Raw genomic sequence first — 18,953 nt, 5'->3', positions numbered from 1 at the left:
TTAAGAGGGGCTCAAAGGGAGGCCACTTCAGTTCATGCACTGCAGTTTAGCTAGGAAACACTGACTGGCTTAATGGCTCATGTGGCTCTCATGGAGTACACGTGAAACTTGCTATTTCTGGGCACATGAAGCAGCCACAACTGATAATGAACTTAAACTCAGGGAAATGGGGACTTCAGTTTGGTTCACTTTTAGTTCTAGGACTGGATAGATCTGTGCCATCATACTTACACTTTAAAAAAAAAGTTTTATGTAAGTTTCAAGCTTTACCAGGAGTTTGAGCAGTGGACCCCAAAACACATGGGGTTTTTTTTTTTGTGTACAAAACACATTGTACATCAGCTGTGCTACCCCATCAGAACAACTTTACAAGGGGAAGAGAAAAGCTGGGCTTCACGCCCAACTCTCACTACTCCACATGCTCCAGATTACATCCAGATCCTCATCACCTGTAAAATTTGACCACAGCACTGCCATATCTAAGAGCTACCTACCTAGCTGGATCACCAGCTAAACTGGGGTACTCAGTTTTTCCGAAAATAACAATAGATTTACCAATGTCCACTGTTCCTTATTGAGCCCCACTCTGAGCATGGCCACTCTGAGTGGGTGCTTGGCACACTGCACAATCCCCAAGAAAGAGGGAAAAGGCTGAAAACTTGAGTCTTCCTCAAGGAGAGGCAAAACAAACTTGCAATCTAGATCCAGCCCAGCACAGGCTATTTGAGTAGCTCTGGCTTAGAATTTCCCTCTTCACAGCAGTGCATTCAATTTGAACTCTGTACAGCAGTGGTTTTGCAGTGCCTCCTGAAAAGAGCAGAGTACAAAACCTTTCTCTTCTGCTTCAGGAGTGAATGAATATTATCTAGATTCCTAGTATCTTTCCTTGAAGCAATGAAAATTTAAAGCCACTATAATCTGTGCCTTCTCTCTACTTTTTATCAGTGAAGCCTTAAAAACCAAGGAACACCCTCACATCTACTGATCATCTTCCTCTGGCAGAAGTGAAACACCTACACACTGTGTGCTATTCTTACACAAAGGGGGGAAAAATTCAAAGGCTGTCAGTACCCCATGGCGCTTGTGTTGGTCAGGCTAAGTACCTATATGTAGTGCAAGCTCTTCTGGAGCAAAGGCCATATGCTCATTAATGCTTCAGTGTGAAGCAAGCACCAAAAGAAACTAACATTATGTTGGCATGAGATTAACCAGCAATGAGCTATCCTTAGCCTCATCACAGCTTATCCACCAAATACTACAGGGATACAAGACAAGTAACTTGTTAACAGATTCCTGTCCCTATTGCATTTGTCAAATTAAATGAAACCAAAAACTCTGACTCAGTCATCTCTGCTTGTGGCAGCCACATACCCTGTTGCAAAGTTGCTGTCTTCTTTCCAGTCCACTATGCGACAGATGAAGAGCATATTTGAATAGTCCTCAGGCCTGGTCACAAAGTCCGGAGGGCAATCAGCCAAAGACACGTAGACCCTGGGCACCCTGTGGTCCACAGGTGAAAACATGGCACACCTCTTGAAGAGTTCACTGTTCTTGTCTGCCAGAAGCTTGATGAAACCTGTAGCTGCTCGGGAATGCTTCTTTTCCAAAATATAGACCACCTGGAAGGGGCAAAGTTTTCTACAGTTAATACTTCAGAGAAACTTATTTTCTTTAACAGAACATGGATACACAGAGACGTAGCAGAATTTCTGGAAAAATTGAAAGGTCTATATCATTTTCCCTGGGTGTGCTGATGTGTATGTGTATTTTTTAACTGAGTACCTATTTACAATGTATTTTCCTTGCCATCTTGCTCATGGCTATAGAAGAGCTAAGTGTCTTCCAAGTGCTAGCTCTCTACAGCAATTTTCTTGATTACAGAACAAAACCAGACAAGAAGCAGATGCTTCCAAATGCAGGGAGTAAGCCACAACATACAAGCAACTCCTGTAAAATCTTTCATTTGTATCCTCAGCCTGTGATTTTGACATTCAGCACAGAACAGGCCAGTCCAGAAACGGTGCCGCTGGCGGATCCAATACTAACCACAGGAAAGGATGTGTTGTGGGGAATTTGGCAGTTCTCTCCTTCTCTCTGTACTTTCTGAAGTTAGGGGTTATTTTACCTTTATACAAGATGGCTTTGAAAAGAATAATAAATTACAATATCATTAAATAATTGTTCCAGAGAGGTGTTCATCCAGGCTATATTTTTGTAGACCATAATAAATCACTGGATAACAGAAATATTATAGCCGATTTCCTAAGCTTATACAGAAGAGTCCTTCCAGAAGGTTTCAGGAGCTGCACCTCTATGATTCTGAGCACTGGAATTGCCACGCTGGATAAGACCAGAGGGCAGCCCACCACACAGCAGGGACCACAACCAGAGACTGCAAGGGAAAGCACAAAACATGGAAGACACCTGACCTAAACATCCTTTTCTGGTCTTTTAACATGCAGAGATTGACTCAAATCAACAGCACTAACAGACTTTCCAAAGTCTGCAAGAATTAATTCAGACAACTTTGGATCTCCTGACATTCATATTAGTATCCAATCTTTTTTCTGAATCTTGCCAAGTAATTTTGTGGAATAAACAAAGGGAATTTAAGCTAGACTAAATGGTAAAAGTAATAAGACACTCAATTTTTATCAGATCAGAAAATTACTCTCTTTGAAATGAGCAATGAGATTCAAAAACCAACAGATGGAGACTACAGGGAGGCCAGGGCTGGTCTTCTTCAGCCTTTCAGAGAGCACATGTGCTTGCTTGTCACTCTCCATGGAGTTACCTTGGCTGTCCTTTGAAGAGATGTATCTGGGAGGAGCCTGGGATCATTCAGCTTGGGTCCATCATCTTGCTTTGTTTTGTATATACCACCAATCCCAACAGCCTTCACTGCATCAAACAAGAAAGACACAATAGTTATTGTAGCACATTTCCATCACAAAATACATTAATTTATTTTTTAAATGTTATGCAAGGTTATAAAATGTTATGTTTATCATTAAAACTGAAACCATATCCACTAGGTTGACCCTCTTCAGGTATAGATCAGGATTATGAAAAGAGTATTCTGAAAACCACCGCTATACATGGCAAGTAGCTCCCATTCCTTCTCAGATCTCTTTATCAGACACCAAGGATATTTAAGTCAACTCTCAACTAATTTCTAGTTTGCAGTTTTCAAATATGTGAGTTTGGGAGTATCTGACACACTGACAATATATTTAGTGTCCACAAACATCCAAAGTGACCTTTGCCATGGAAAAGGCTTGGACCAGCACCTTCTTGAGCTGTTTTTCGGATGGAAACATCTGTGTTCTCTTCTCCGGAGGACTTGTGGAAGATGGCTGCCTTTTTCCACTTGCATGGCAACCACATCCACCTCAAGCACAGGTGCTAAAATCAGGCCCTTAGTGTTCAAAAGAAGTTCTGCTATCTTAAAGATAGCAGAACCTGCACTGACTGCAGGTTTCAAGGGACACAGCTGTCATTGTTTCCCTTAGGAGACATCAGATAAAGCAACGTTTTGCTGAAGACTGTGCTCCAGCAGGCCACCGGCGCTCAGGCACACCAAAAAGCCTCAAGGAGAGCAGCAGCGACACAGAGACCCTCATGTCCCCCATATGACACCCATCTGTCCCACAGGGACCTTCATTGGAGGTTGCTGGTGGCATGATGGATGAAGGGGGCTGGGCTCTGGAAGGAGAGGCCACAGCTGCCAGCAGTGCTGGGGACCAATGCTCCAGGGAAGCCGGGGTGGGGGGACAGCAGCTGGCCCAGGGGGAATGGCTGTGCACCAGCATCACCAGGGCATGGGCACAGATGGTCCTGCCACTGCAGACAGCCTGGGTTGCCTTTGGGCAACATTACCCCAGCAGTTGTTTGACAATGAGGGCTATCACTCTAATGACAAACTCTAGTTCTCATATGCTGCTAATTATCACCAGCTTTGCAGGCTCTTCAGACTTTGCCTCTCCCCCAGAGATTACCTTTTTCAGAATAATCTAAGTGACTTCAACTTTTTGTTTTTTCTTTACTGACCTGCTAGCAAGCCTGAGAGGAGAAGGGATAGATATTCAGGGGTTTAAACAAACAAAAATTTAAAAGCAGCAACAACAGCTGCAGCAAGCCCCTTTCTCTTTTACTTTGACTGAAATGGACTCAGATGTGCCACAGCCAGAGTTACTATGGGATAAAATCACTCAGAGTTTCATGGTGACAAACAAGATGAGGGGAAAAAAATTTCTCATATAAATGGGGACACCCAACTCAAGGACCAGTTTTATTGTCTTAAAATTTGCAGGTCATTGGTTAATAGTCATGGGTTTATGGTGTGCCAGCATGAAGACAGCTAGGACAAAGAACAGGACAGTCAGACAAATAAACATTGGCAGGAACAGAGGGCAAGGGGAAGCTAGTAGCCTTCCATGCTCAGGTACACCTGCCACAAGCCAGGTGGCACAGAAACCTCAGTCTCAACTGAAGTCTTGTCCCCTAAAACAACTTCACACAGTCCCTCCCTGCCCTTTGTTGCCCATTTCCCTTCCCTCCAGTGAAACTAGAACTTGGTGGGTGGGCAGGTGGAGAGGAGAGGTACCAGGACCTCACCAGAATCTGGTGGCCTAGAAGATATGAGCTGGGAGACACAAACACGTCCCACAACAGGGCAGAGCCACGGAGGCAATCCTAAAGGAAAAGTTAACTTGTCAGAGGAGCAGGATTCTGAGCACAGGAGGTGGGAAGAAACTCCTTGCATTATGCCAAACTAAAAATTAATTATTCTGACCCCTTTAATGTAGTGGTTATCCAATGACCATTCAATATTTCCACCCTGGGCAAAGACATGTTTTCTGAGAAAGATTTACTGTGTTAGCTTGGGCAATACTTCACAAGCTTATCTTACAGTGAAAACACACTTCAGCAACTAGGATCCAGTGAAACTGCATTATAATCTCAGTGTTTTCCTTTCAGCAATTATCTGACAAACCAAAACTGTAATAGTCTTACTTAAAGAAAAGAATTAGGCACTAGATACAAAAAGCAAGTCAAATTAGTTATGTTATTACCAACAAAGCAGATCCAGGACATTTGGTATTTGCCTTCTTCTGTAAGTGATCAGTTTAGGCAGCTTCAATACACACTTAGATTTGCCTGACAGGCATTCCTAGGCCAAACATTATTTTTTTTAAAGGCCCCCAAATTTCCTCTTACAATTAAATTACCATGACATTAAAAGGTGGCCAAAGTGGACCAAAAGTCATCAGACTACAATTCTGATTACTTGTGACAGATCCAAAATTATTTTCGCTAGGTTTGCATTGGTCACTGTGGAAATTTGCAATTCTGTCCAAAAAGAATACAATTAAAGTTGCAATATCCACTTGCAAATGAAAATATATCCCTGTTTCAGATCTCAAAAACAATTCGCTGGGAAAAAAAGTCTCTCTGCTTGGATGGAAAGAAACAATTTTACAAAATAGTTCAATGTTTGCTACTTCAGCTAGAAAAAAACCACCAGAAAGTCCTGCTTGAAAAGTTAGTTGGCTTATTCTACATGGGCATATCTAGGAATCTCATCAGAAGGCTTTTTATATATTTACCCAAAGGTATGTGTGTATGTGTATGTATATATATATATATATATATATACCCAAAAGGTAAGGAGGAAGGAAAGTGCCGTTTCCTTTGGTACCAGGTCTTATCCATAACTAGTATTTTAAACAGGCTATAAGAAGTCTTGTTTAGGAAAATACCATGCAGGATGCAGTACTTTTTGAGTATTTGTATCGCCACACACTGAGCTTTCCACCTGTGATGGAGGGCAGATGGGTAGTCCACTGTGATGAGACTGTTAAGCCAACAGCTTTGCAATTTAACACATGCAGCCTGTCCAAAATCAGCTGAACAGCTCCCATGTGCCATGCGAGAGGGCTCTGCAGGTAAGAGGCAAAGCTGCTCCAAACTATGTAGCAGTACTGAGCTGTCTCATCACAGAGCCATGTGTCTAATGAACAGCACTAACTTCCTTAGAGATGTTTATTTTAAATACTCACTTAAGCAGACAAACCCTGCCACAGCTGCTCATGTCTAAACACCTGAATACACACACCTGCATGCCCAGATATACTGAAGACAGGGACTGGGAGACTCAAGATGTTTAGCAAAAAGATTTTTGAAGATGCATGGGAGGGAGGAGACCCTCAGAGGGAGTGAGAAAAGGCAGAGTAACAGATGCCTGAAGCAGACATAGATGCATCTGCAATAACACAGAGAAAAGTCAACAGGAAGAGGTGAGTATAGCTGGCTTCCCTACACAGGCAATGCAGCCAAGCATGTAATCATCTGCTTATATTTAGCCACCTACATGAGGAAGAAAGGATGGAGGAGATGGTACAATGATGAGACAGGAGTTTTCTTTACAACCCTCCAAGCCCACATCATTTTGGGAAGCTGCCAGCTAGCCCAAGAGATCAAATTGTAACTGTCAAGAGTAGCCACAGAACAGTACTACAACCACAGCATTGGTCCTCAGGCCTCCCAGCCCTCATATCCTTGAGACGCTGCCAGTCAACAGGGGAGCTGGAAGCTTTATTGCAACAGAATTAAGTCTCAAAAAAATCAGATAGGGTTGCAGTCTACGTAAATACAGTTTTACTATATTAACAGCAAGTAAAATTAAAATGTTACAAAACCGTTTCCATTGAGTACTTTGCCTATCTACTTAGTGTTCTTCCTTCCTGTGTGTGTCTCTGTTCCTACAGCGTTGTGTGTCCAATTTTACTATTGCATGGAAAATATGTTAGCTGAATGAATCCTAATCTGATTCATCCTGGAAACCTTGCTGCTAACAATGACCATACTCTAATATGTTTATCTTCACACCCACCATTCATTCTCAGGATCATGCCCTCTCATTTACTTGACCTAAACTTGTAACTCAAAGGAGAACCACAGGTGAATTCAGGAACATATGGTAACATGTTGAACTTAATCTAATTCCTGTTACCTAACTGCGTAAGTTTTTTGAATTTTTTTCCTTACTTAAGAAGTCATTTGGGGGTCAAGATAATTTACTAGGAAAGTACAGCGTGAGAAGCTTTCCCAACATTAACTTCCATTGCAGGCTTGAGCTGTGCAACAGAAGAAGAATTGGAGCTTATTCAGCCTGTAGCATTTAATCAATGCAACTCTAAAGCCCAATTTGTTCAATACCAGTGGAATACTTCTCTTAAGTTGCTATACCCTTTTTTCTTCACGAAATCTCTGCTCTCATTTAAGAAAAGTTGTATCAACAACCAAAAGAGTTAGATCCAGAGACTCACAAACATGAACTTAGGATAAGCTAATACAGAGCTGTCTCAAGCAGCTGAAACAGCTCCAGCTTCTCTGCTGGTTTTCCAAGCTTCAGCAGAGTGAAACTGATCTGATTTTGACAGTTCCACCTCAAGGATTTCTATTAAAAGCCGTGTAACTGAGATGATTTCCTGGTGAGCTTTTGCTCTGCTGTGGCCTAGAAATATTAAGAGCTATGCAGTGGAGACAATCCATCTCCAGAAGGCTGCAGGCTAGGAAAGTAGCACGAAGACTCCTTAAAAGCACTCAGAGTAAGTGGGAGCCTCTGAGGAGGAGAGAGAACATTTATTCCTTCCAGCAGCCAGTGACATTGATGGGCTCCAAATTTGTCAGACATTTCACGGCAGTTAAACTCAAAGGAGGAATCTGAGCAGAGGAGAGGGACAGCATGCAGTCCAGAATCTTGTCACCATCATCCTTTCCCTACCAGCCTTGGCTAAAGAGAGGAATAGGAGTATCTCGCTGAACTCTGCTTATGCCAATATAAGACACTGCTTACCGCAGAAGGACTCCAGGTGCCAGAGAAAGACACAAAAGGCAGGTAGGTACCTTGACAAGCTTAAAAATACAAAGTACACACAAACACAAGGAAGGACATGGACGTGTACAAGAAGCTGCATAAGTGCAAACAAGATAAAACTCAAGATTATAAATACATTTTTCTCCTTTGCTAAAAGGATTCAAAAACCTTTCTAAGCACTGATTCGAGAGCATCATCTTGAGAATGGAATGGCTTGATGCATTATCACACAACCATATGATGAAGTTAACAAATGCCACCACTTCTGTTGATTCCAAAATACTCAATAACAGACTCCAGTTAGTAGCAAAGTAGACACCAAGCAATTCTAGGTTATAATTCCTGGTTTTACCCAGGTGACTAGAGACCGACAGTCACATTTGACTTGAAAAAATATCAGCCAGTGTCCATTTGGCCAATGCTGAAGAAACTAGGAGACAGGAGCAAGTTCTGCAGCAGTTCCAACCCAAATTCTGTTGACTCTACCTATTAATCATCAGCTCTTCGATTTCAATCCTCCAGTTGGCTTAGTTAGTTGTCAGTTTACCCTGCTTGTAAATGAGCAATTTCTATTCAAAATTCATTACAACAAAGCAGTGAACAAGCCTTGGACATCCGCATACTCAAACTCCGATTTGCAGAATGTAGGTGTAAGTGGAAATCCTGAACAAACAAGCACAGCAATCTGATTGCTGCCAGGGCAGCCAGTCCACCAACTCAGTGACTTGTGTGAGCTGCCCTGTGGGAAGCAGAATATTCTGTGGATCTGGTAAAGTAAGACCTCTCGTGAGAAGAGTTGAAAGCTGAGAAAACTCGTTTGACAAGCATAGCTTTTGGCACAGTGACACAGTTTTACAAACTTTTATTTTAATATCCTTTTGCTAAGCAAGGCTGAGGCACTTTTATGAGCACAGCTGCAATTTGTAAGAGTACAAGTAGCTGCTACTGTTCAATTGCTAATGTTTCTTTATCAGGGTAATCTGATTAAAATATCTAACCTGAGACAGCTCACATTTTTTTAAAACTCGTGTGATACCCAAGCCTGTGTAGGGATACAACATCATAAAGTATTCTGAACAGAACATTTTGCACTTATTCTGCTTGGGAGAAATTTCAATTTTTTTATTACATATTGAAATAGAGTATAAGGAAAACCCTTCTACTGCAATGACAAGTCACAGAAATAATGTATTTTATATCAGTACTAAGTGATAAAATAAGTTACATTACCTCTGTTGCAGTAGTCTATGTGAATGAGGATTAAGAAAAAGAATCACAGAGCTGAAAAAGGTCAGGTCGTCTGTCAGGTGAATTGGCTGGATAGCAGTGACACAGAGTAAGTTGAGGTCTCAGGACTTGCATGTCAATACCAAGCACCACAGAGAATTAATCTTCTGTATACACAATATTGTTCAGATTAGTGCCAGGATGCTATTGCCTTGTTCTCTGTCTGCATTTCAAGGCACAGAAACCCCAGAGCAGGTTTGATGGACATGAGTAAAGGAGTTGGGAAACCTTCTCCAGGATGCTCATTCTTACTGTCTTTGTTTAAAAAAAAAATAAAGAGAGCAACTTTGCTAAGCATGTTGGAGAGGAAAATGGCTCATCATTTCCTAGATCAGAGACTTTTCTGAAGATAATCTTTAACCAAACTTCTCTGCAAGAAGAGTTCAGAAAAGCAGAGAAAACTCATTTGGCCAGGACAGCTTCTGGCAGAGTGACACCACTTATGAACTTTATTTAAATATCCTTGAGGAAAGCAAGAATGATGCACTTTTATGAGCACAAGAACTTTCAGACAGTACATCAGCTGAGAACTAGGCTGAATTTGATGGTCTCTTCACTTCCGTAGACCTCCCTCTTGCTTATCCCATCCCTTCTGGGGCCTTAGGAAGAGAAGCACAAAAAGCACAGCTCTCAGAACTGCAGCACTTAGTCAAGACAGACCCAATGTCTGAGTCTCAGCCTGCAGCCCCAGGCATACCAATTTCTACCACTTTGTTTTTAATCCCCACAGACACATAGGAAACCCAACATACAAAAACTTCAGTGAAACTCAGTCCACTCAAAACTGGACCACAATCAGTGTACACAATGTTTCATGCTTTAGAGCTTCTCACAGCAAGAGCCAACCTCAGACTCTGCCCCAGCATGTCATAAGGGATGGAGGGGGAGTGACTGTGCTCTGAAGAGGAACAGAGCCACAACAAGGGCTGGGACACAGGCCAGGGTAGAAAAGATACCAAAACAGCCTGCACTTCCAGCGTGACCAAGAGTGCTTTTATTTGAATGAAATGTCTACTTTTATTCTTCATGGTTCATTCTGACCATCAGCAGCAGAACAAATGAGCCAGCAACAGATATTGTGTAACTCCACCATCAGAAAGGACAAAAGTCATCTTGCAGTCGAGAGGCAGCAATGTACATGCACAAAAAGATTTGAGCCCCACCTCAACATGGCTTTAGGTTCTTTGCCCCAGAATCAGTAAAATTCACTTTTGATTCTATTAGAATAGCTATGGATATTTTTCACATGCAGAAATCAGGTGGGTTTTTTGTTTAGTTTGGTTTTGTTCAGCCCTTTTATATTTATACACACACATGGATCTTTATATACACATATATGTGCACACATGCATTTGTGCATATATATATATATATATATAAAGTGAGTATGAAATCATGATAAAATGCCTCGATTTTATTTTATTAAGTATGATACCTTTGATGGCATCTTTGCTTCAGACTTCCCAGCGTTAGAGGGGAAAAAAGAAAACCCATTACAAGCATTCAAGAGTTGCATTGGTCACAAATTATTTCTCCTGCTCCCTCCTGTGCTTAAGACCATGTAATGAGCCTGGGTAATAAACCCCACAAAGCAATACTTTGTCATAAAATAATAAAAAAAGAGCAATACTTTGTCATAAAATGGTCATATGCTGTTAGCTAGAGAGGAAGGTTCAAGAGGCAGGATCAGCCCAGCAACCTTCCTGGGAGAGGCCCACATTATACAGGGAAGGATGGTTCTACTCACTACAGTCAAATCCTGCAAAGCACTCTGCCTCCCATGTGCCAGTGGATGGCCTTAGGATGTTCAGCAGATACTATCCTCTAAAACAAAGTTCTACCTCGAAAAAGTGTATCTTTGGTCCTTTTAAAAAAACATCTTGAGCCACACCTGTGATGGCTGGATTTGGCAGGATCTTTCTTTTCTCATGACAATTATCACTGATGCTAGAATAACTATAGCTTTTTCCAGGCAAGACTTAAAATCTGGGTAAGTGATGATATGAGAAAATGCATGAAAGACAGAAAAAGAGCCAAAGCAATCATCAGCTGCTCAAAAACACCTTCAGAAAAAGCAGCATCGTAAACTTTATATGTATATTAAAAAAAAAAAAAAAAAAGGAGGGCATTAAAAAGCAGAGCAAGAAAAAAATAAAAGAAAAATCCATATGGGCTATATGGCCAAAGAAGCTGAAGCAACTATTAAAAGAGGCAATAGCAAAATACAAACTCAGCAGAAATCTAACTGGCATTCACATCAGCCACAAGGCTTGTTAAGGATGAACATGGAAAGTCCTCGAAAACAAAAGAAAACAGTTGGCTTAGGCAACTGCCATGGAAAAGTACGCTGGATTTCAACTGTGTAGACAATAAGCTGATCTAACATTCACCTTACAAATATTCTCCAAAGACAGAATTAAATGGCAAAAAACACTCATATGTCACAGATTTTAAGAGATGAGTTGATGAGCTTTAACAAAAGTCAGTCGAGCATCTTGAGCAACTATGATGCACCAAGAAAAGCAACTCCCATCAAGCCTTTATACTAAAGTGAAATCCTATATGTAAAGTAAAACACTGGCTTAAGTCTATATTTATTTTAGATGCTAATGTCAAAGTAGAATGTATTTCTCTGAATTTTAACCTGGCACTGCTATCAGAAGCAACAGAGATGCACCAGACATGACCTATGACTCAAGACCATTTTAGGAGTTTTAGAACTGTCAAGTCAAAGTGGCAGCTTGACAGTGTGCAGTGTCCAAGACTGTAAAAAAAGATGGAGCTAATAACTAGCTGTGTAAAACATCTGCAGACAAGACCTCTCAACTCAAGCCCTATGCTGGACAGTAATGGAACAAGACTGAAGTTGGTTCACATAACCCAGCAGTAACTCAAAGACAGTGGAAGTACTCAGAAGGAAATTGCACCACAAACATGTGAGGTGGCAGCTCCATTCATCATGAGCCGAAACCAATGTTTTGTCCTAAAAACTACAACACTTCCACTCAAATGTTATTTCCCATTTGAAAAATGGAAGTCTACCAACAGTATAGGAAGAGCTCTGTACATCTTCAAAACCAATCTCTCGGGAAAATATGAGGCTTTAAATAGAACAGCTTTACAACCACCACCACCATTTGTCAGAGATGTCCTAAGTTACTGCCATCTTTTCTGGACAACTGGGGTATGCATCAGGAACACACTAGAGTATCTTCCTGGCAACCTTTTCACCACCAGCTGAAGTTCAACGTGTTAAATGTGACAATTGTTAGAATCCTTTCAACATGCGGCAATTAAGGAAGGGATTTAGTATTAGAAAGGACATGCAAAGAGCAGCATAAGCACAGCTTGGGACAGGGGAGCCTATTTGATTTTGCCCTGAGCAACACTTGATGGTTTGGATGGATTTTTGATTCAGAATAAAATAGGTTTGCCTTCAAAACAGATTACATAATCGGCTTTAGGTTTTAGTGCAATTTTCTTTTTAAATGGACCAAATCTTTAACTTGCTCATAACTCAACTGTTTGAAAACAGCAACAAATTCACCTGTCCCCAAGGAAATACATTCTTATTCCAAACTGAGAAACACAGATTGGCCATCTAAGCTGCAATGAAGGAAACTGCTAGAGTAGCATCTTGAATTAAACAGCGACCAGCAGTCCCCACAGATAGCCCTGAGAACTGCAGATCTAAAGGTGTGACTTCTGTTTCACAGATTTACTTCACATCGACCAAAACTGCATAAAACCTAGTCCTTAATATCCATTCAAAACTATGAAGGCAGTTAAGCAGAGAGAGATAAAAGTGATAAGGCATTAAGCTTTTATGCCTACATTTTATGTCTTGCAGCAAAGCAAGGTAACAAAGTAATACTTCAACAGTTTACTCAAATAAAGGTTTAAATCAACAATCTGATCTACTCACCCTTTTCACTGGTATCCAGGGAAAGTTTCTTAATATCATCAGTCAACGTATCTTGCAAGTGGTCTTGTCCATGCTCTGCATCATTATCATCAAACTGAGCTTCTATAATGACATCTGGACTTTTATCATCGCCTTTCGCTGTCTCTTGAGGAATGCAAGTCCCCAACATATCCTCAGGGACATCTGATTCATGCGTGGCTTCTGTTTCTTTGTCACTACCATCTGGCTTTATTACCTGGAGGAGAAGGGGATTTAAAAAAAAGATGCAAGCTAAATCACTGGACTGAAGAAAGAAAACATTATCTTTCCTTTTTCATCTGCATCCCCAAGGAGCTGACAATGAATTGTGGGTGGCTGGTGGCACACTGCAATTGCTGGGTAATTAGCCACAATCGAAAGCGGTATCTCACTAGGATAAAGATGGGAATGGCATGCCTTTTGCAGTACCTCAACTGTGACAATAATGTATCCAAAACGTATCTAGAGCATAACCACACAGTTCCTGCCAAGCCCCTAATCAGCCCTCCAGAAGCTGGGAGTAAGCACAGAGAGGGAGGGAGGATACACTACAATTTAATGAGTTGCTTAGACCACTGTTAACAGAGATACACTAATCATCCCAGGAAGTCCCAAAATTCAAGCTGTTCCAGTGAATGCTGGGATCATGTCAAAGCCCATCTCCAGAAGAGCTCCCCAGCATACAATTAGGGACAGACTGAAAAAGTACTGACGAGAACACTGAGCCTGGAAACCTGCAGAGGAACTGGACCATGGCAGCTTGATAAGGCACTAGGCTTTACATCTATATTTATGCTCCAGTCTTTTTGTGAGAGGCACTCAATTATTGCTGTTACTTATACAAATCTCCTAATTAAATTACCAACAGGAATGAACTCAATTAAGGTACAAATTACTTAAGCATTAACTAACTGATAATGCAGATTTGTCCACACTTTAGTGTAGCAATTGCACAGGGGGAGGAGCATGTGTGTAATCATGTCAAAACAAAATAAAGACACCAAACCTGGATGTTATCCTTCATTACATGTGACAAAGGCATAAACTGCTCCATCTTGGAATATAATGATCAAAATCATTAATACATTTTGCTTTCAATAGCATCCTTCACACAAGCACCTACTTGGCCCTGGAACCCAGATCCAGGTTTTAATGTTTCACTCAAGCTGTGGTACTTCAGCACAAGACTCAAACAAATGGAATAAGAAACAACCTATTGAACATTAAAATCACAAAGAAACCGGGTAACCCCATTCCAATGCCCTCATGGCCACCACCACTCCATTCCAGACGGTGCTGGTGTTTGCTAGGCAGGTAAACTCACTTGGAGATGCTCCTCCAAGTCCCCAGTACTCAGCATTACTAACCCAGTACATGACAGTAGCAACTCATGCCACCAGGAAGGCAAGTGAAGGACACTTTAAAAAGTGCAATTGAAAAAACCCCAGCCTTTCTGGTAACATACTTCAAATAATAGATGTAGTCACTAGAAATAGGTATAAATAGCCTCAACAACAGGTCCTAGCTGAAGACAAACATTCCAAGCAAGAAAAACACACTCCAAAAAGCTAAAAGAATTCTTTAGTAACTAAAAAACAAATAGATTAAATCAGATCTGTATAGAGAAGACTCTCACAATTTTACATACAAAAATCTAGAGTCATGCTTTCAAGTAGTACCCATTTCTTCCTAATCTTTTCACAATATGTAACAGAAATAAAATAAATTTTTAAGGGGTTGAATACAAGTCTTAAAAAAAAAAATCTCAGATGACATTACTTTGAACTCTTGTTACCTTTTGTGACTCTACTTTCCATCTTTATTTTCATTTTTAATATGTATATAATTTGTTACCATAGCAAATTTTTACTCAAACACTGAATTGTGACAGAAAGGGAAAAGGCTTGGCAGAAGGTAAGAAAATGGCTGATTATTAAACCTGGCTACATTTGGTACATAAAATACTGACACACAATGGTCTGGGCAAGAACAGTCTATTAGATTAGAGAGCTGACAAGGCTCCACATGCTAGTGACTGCCAGTGTACCTATCCAAAAAGAAAACCAGTGTCAACATTAATGTTTGGACCCTATCACAGTCAGATGTGGATGTATCCAGCTCTTAAATTTGAATTGCACCAGATGTGTGCAAGTGTGCAACTGCAGCAGGAGTTCATTTTCTTCAACCCCTTCATATTTTGCCTGAATTTCTTTCTCTCCAAGACATTCTTTGCAGAGTGTGAGATGTGTTTCAGGTGCTAAATTACAAAGCTTTCTATACATAATGCAGCAAACAACATCAAATGTATTTGAATTATAGGAAGTGCTTCTTTAACGATGCAGCACTGAAAAGTTTATGCTTGAAGGGCTTATGTTGCATTAAAGAAGCCTGCAGACACAGATTTCTTTTTAAATTTTGTATGCTAAATTTACTGTGCTTCCCTCAAGCTAGAGGATACTCACTGCTGTCGCTAGCTAGCATGATACTCCAGCTGTGACTACCTAAGCTCCCGGTCACACATTTCCTTAGGGATTTGCAAATGGATTTTAAGTAAAGTTTTCCAGAGTCCACAAAATCACAACCTCCACACAGAATACAGCAGCAAAATGTCCAGATGCTGGCAAGCATGAGTGATAGGATTTGTTTTCTTTTTAAGGCCAAAACATCATTTAGGCTGACTTCATACATAACAGAGCAGGGAATTTCACCCAAGATTTCTTACATCACACTAAAAATTCAGGGAAGCTGTACATCACAAGACTGGAAAGCTGCATAAGATTTTACAAAATCAGGAACTCAGTGGATACAATTACTCCATTTAAAATGATCAGAGCTGCTGGCCAACATGAGCTCATCACACAGATCTCAAAGAGCACAATCCTTCTGTATATGAGAGCAGCAAATTTGACCATGACAGAACAAGCATTTCTTACATGCAGCACCTCGGAAACAAGAAACTGATAATATTGCACTCTCCTCTTTCTTATTATGCTATTGGAGCTTGTACATGACATAATGCATGCAGCTAGAACATATCTGTACTTATCAGAGATGCAGAATAAATCAAACACACAATTGGCTAAGTCGATCATGTAGTCATGTGTGCAGTACAAAGCACTGCTCTCTGCCAATGCAGCTGACTCTGAACAGTCCCAGGAGGGGATTCCCCCTTGCTGAATATGCATGAAATGTATGACCCTACTACCACTGAAACATGCCAGGATTCATGGTTAAAGCCTCTTAAATGACCTTAATTTCCTGACCTGGGAACTCAAATGTCAACCTTATGGTTGCATTATTTTCATGTGCTCTTCAATAATAATTTAAAAATACATGTAATAAGCATTTTGATTAAATCAATTATTTGTCTGTCTTGTCCTTAAGATAGTAGCTAAAGTTTTCTCACAACTTTAAACAAACATCTACCACTGAACAAGCATTACATTTCTGTCTCGCAGTGACTGGTTAGTAAAGTCAAAGCTTTGGAATGAAAATCCAAATTTCAACCACAAATACAATAAAATACAGCTAGCAGAAAAGAACATCCTTGCGTAGATAGGTACCATCTGAACAGCAGTGATTACCCTCACTGCATCTAGCCCAGTCTTGAAGTAGCCATCAAATAAACAATTGTCCTTACCCAGGAGGAGTTTGTTCCAACAGAAAACTAACGAGGAATCCGCACATCTGAAAGCACAAGGGTTTCCTCCTGAGTTGCAGGAGAAACTGCTTTCTCTGCCAGAAGCAATCTCATATCTGACCTGTTAGTGCCAACCTTTTCACAGACTTCTCACCTAAGCCTCACATCCACACATGGACAAATCTGTTAACTCTCAGATAAGGCATGGGTTTTTCATTGCTGCCTCCTCAACAGCAAGAGTTAGCAACCCATACATTCATCTATAATCTCAAACTACTGAACCAGACAATGCTTTTCAATCATGAGCTATTAGCCCCCAGACTTTTTCCAGTAACACCAAGCCCCCAGAGTGTTTAAGTGTGACAGTAATATGTCTTACTCATTCATCTCTGACCCTTAAAAGCAATCCATGAACCCTCACAGTTCTGAAGAAGAGACAGATGACTGTTGGACTAGACACAGTTGGCCAGATGTACCTTGCACAGCTAAAAACTTTTCACACAGGGTCACCGTTTTCAAAAGAAGTTTCAGTGAAGGAGGTCTCTGCACAAAGCATCTTGTAAGTAAGGAAGCAGGATCATCTTCACCACAGCTGTTTTGGACACAGATTCAATAAAAATTGAATTCTTCACCTCACTCATAATGCTGGTATTAAAAAGAATATTGTAATAAGGATATTAGGCAAGAATGGAGATGACACAGCACAGCACCTCTTCTCTATAAGTTCAGTCAAAATCCAGCAAAATGCCTCATAATGAGTAATCAAACCCAAAATGTGTAACTTATTCAAAAGATTTTAGAGGTGACAAGCCATTAATGCTAATTTTCTTCACTAGGGCTGAAAAACAACGCACAGAGGTTCCTCACAATGCTACAGAAAAGTGCAGTAGTTTCAGCAGCAAATGGAAGCTGAAGACATTCATAGTAGGCAGGGAGCTCACATTAAAAAGGCAGGACTAAATATGGGAACAGCTATAAGGGAAATAAGGTCTTCAGCCCCAGGCCAGCCTTCTGAGGTTTGCGAACTGAGATAAGTTGCCTTTCTCTGAAAAAAAATATTTTGGTCAAACACCAGATTTGCTTTAGCTACAGACATGTTATTATGTTCAATACTGGATAAGAAGATAGAGTTTAGGTCAGAGTCATTGGTCACCTCTGCAGCTGAGCCTCAGTGAATCAACAAGTCAGAGACACAGAAACAGGTTCAAAGCCATTATTTCAAAAGGAAGACAGATGAAAACAGGGGCTTTGGACCAAATTGCCATCTCACTGTTAAAAAAACCGTTGCTACCACAACACTAATACAAACACCGCATTTTATACCAATACTGTGAACACCTGCACCTATTAGTCTCCCAGCTTTTCCCATATTAAACAGGCTTCACTTAAAAGCCAGTTCTAATGTTCACTCACGAGGGAGCAGGAACAGAGCCTGGCTAACATGAGGATGCTGTCACTGCTCATACATACATGCTAGAGCCAAGCTACCATAAATACTGCAAGGGAAAGCTTTGCTTTTCTGAAAAGAGCAACCAAACAAAGGCTGGCTCACTCTGGTTCCTTCTTGGATAAAGAAAGGATAGTACTTCCAATAAGAGAAAAAACACAATCCTGCTTCATTCCCTTTATAATCACACATACAACAAACAGCTCCGGCACAGATGACAATTTAGTTAAGATAAGTAGTCTCAGTAGGAGCAGTTTTGGCACTACTTTTAAAATAAGGTTAGATTGTGGGGTTTTTTATTGTGGTTTGGGGTTGGGTATTTTTTTTCAACAATCTTTTAACTCTAAATCACTAGAAATACTTGTTAACAGCCCAGAAGACAGCTATTTTACATTAGACAGCACATAATAGCTTACATTCTAGGCATCAAATTGGATGCAATAATCATACAAACATCCAAATTAAAATCTCTCCCTCATGATTAGAAAAAGGCTACTTTGCTCTTCCTCGGTGGGTTCTGTTGTCCCCAGATGTCACACACATTTTTTTGTCACAGCAGTCACTACAAAGCCATCCTCCTTGTGGATTCAGAGCGGTAAATGATCCAAATACTCAAAGGCTTTTGGAAACAGTGACTTTCAGAGCTCTTCTCTTATTCACTCCCACAGAGTAGTTGAAAGGTGGGAGTGAAACAAATGAAATCCAATACATGTGTTTTCAAAACAAAATATAGAGACAGATCTGTCATATGCCT

The 18,953-nt window shown here is 40.6% G+C and overlaps 1 protein-coding gene across 3 annotated transcripts in view; it reads right to left on the bottom strand.

Annotated features, from left to right (window-relative positions):
• DIS3L2 (DIS3 like 3'-5' exoribonuclease 2) overlaps positions 1 to 18,953 on the bottom strand; it is a 177,450-nt gene that overhangs the window by 105,788 nt on the left and 52,709 nt on the right. For all 3 annotated transcript variants that reach the window (XM_071752443.1, XM_071752444.1, XM_071752441.1), the window contains 3 exons: positions 13,095 to 13,329; positions 2,795 to 2,901; positions 1,372 to 1,619 (listed from right to left, as the gene is read on the bottom strand). In XM_071752443.1, coding sequence (XP_071608544.1) covers positions 1,372 to 1,619; positions 2,795 to 2,901; positions 13,095 to 13,329 — 590 coding nt within the window. The remainder of the gene's footprint in view (positions 1 to 1,371; positions 1,620 to 2,794; positions 2,902 to 13,094; positions 13,330 to 18,953) is intronic.

This window comes from Heliangelus exortis, chromosome 9 (assembly GCF_036169615.1).
Source record: "Heliangelus exortis chromosome 9, bHelExo1.hap1, whole genome shotgun sequence".
Classification (NCBI taxonomy): domain Eukaryota; kingdom Metazoa; phylum Chordata; class Aves; order Apodiformes; family Trochilidae; genus Heliangelus; species Heliangelus exortis.
The sequence above is the reverse complement of the archived record's forward strand: the minus strand, read 5'-3'. Positions and strand labels throughout refer to the sequence as shown.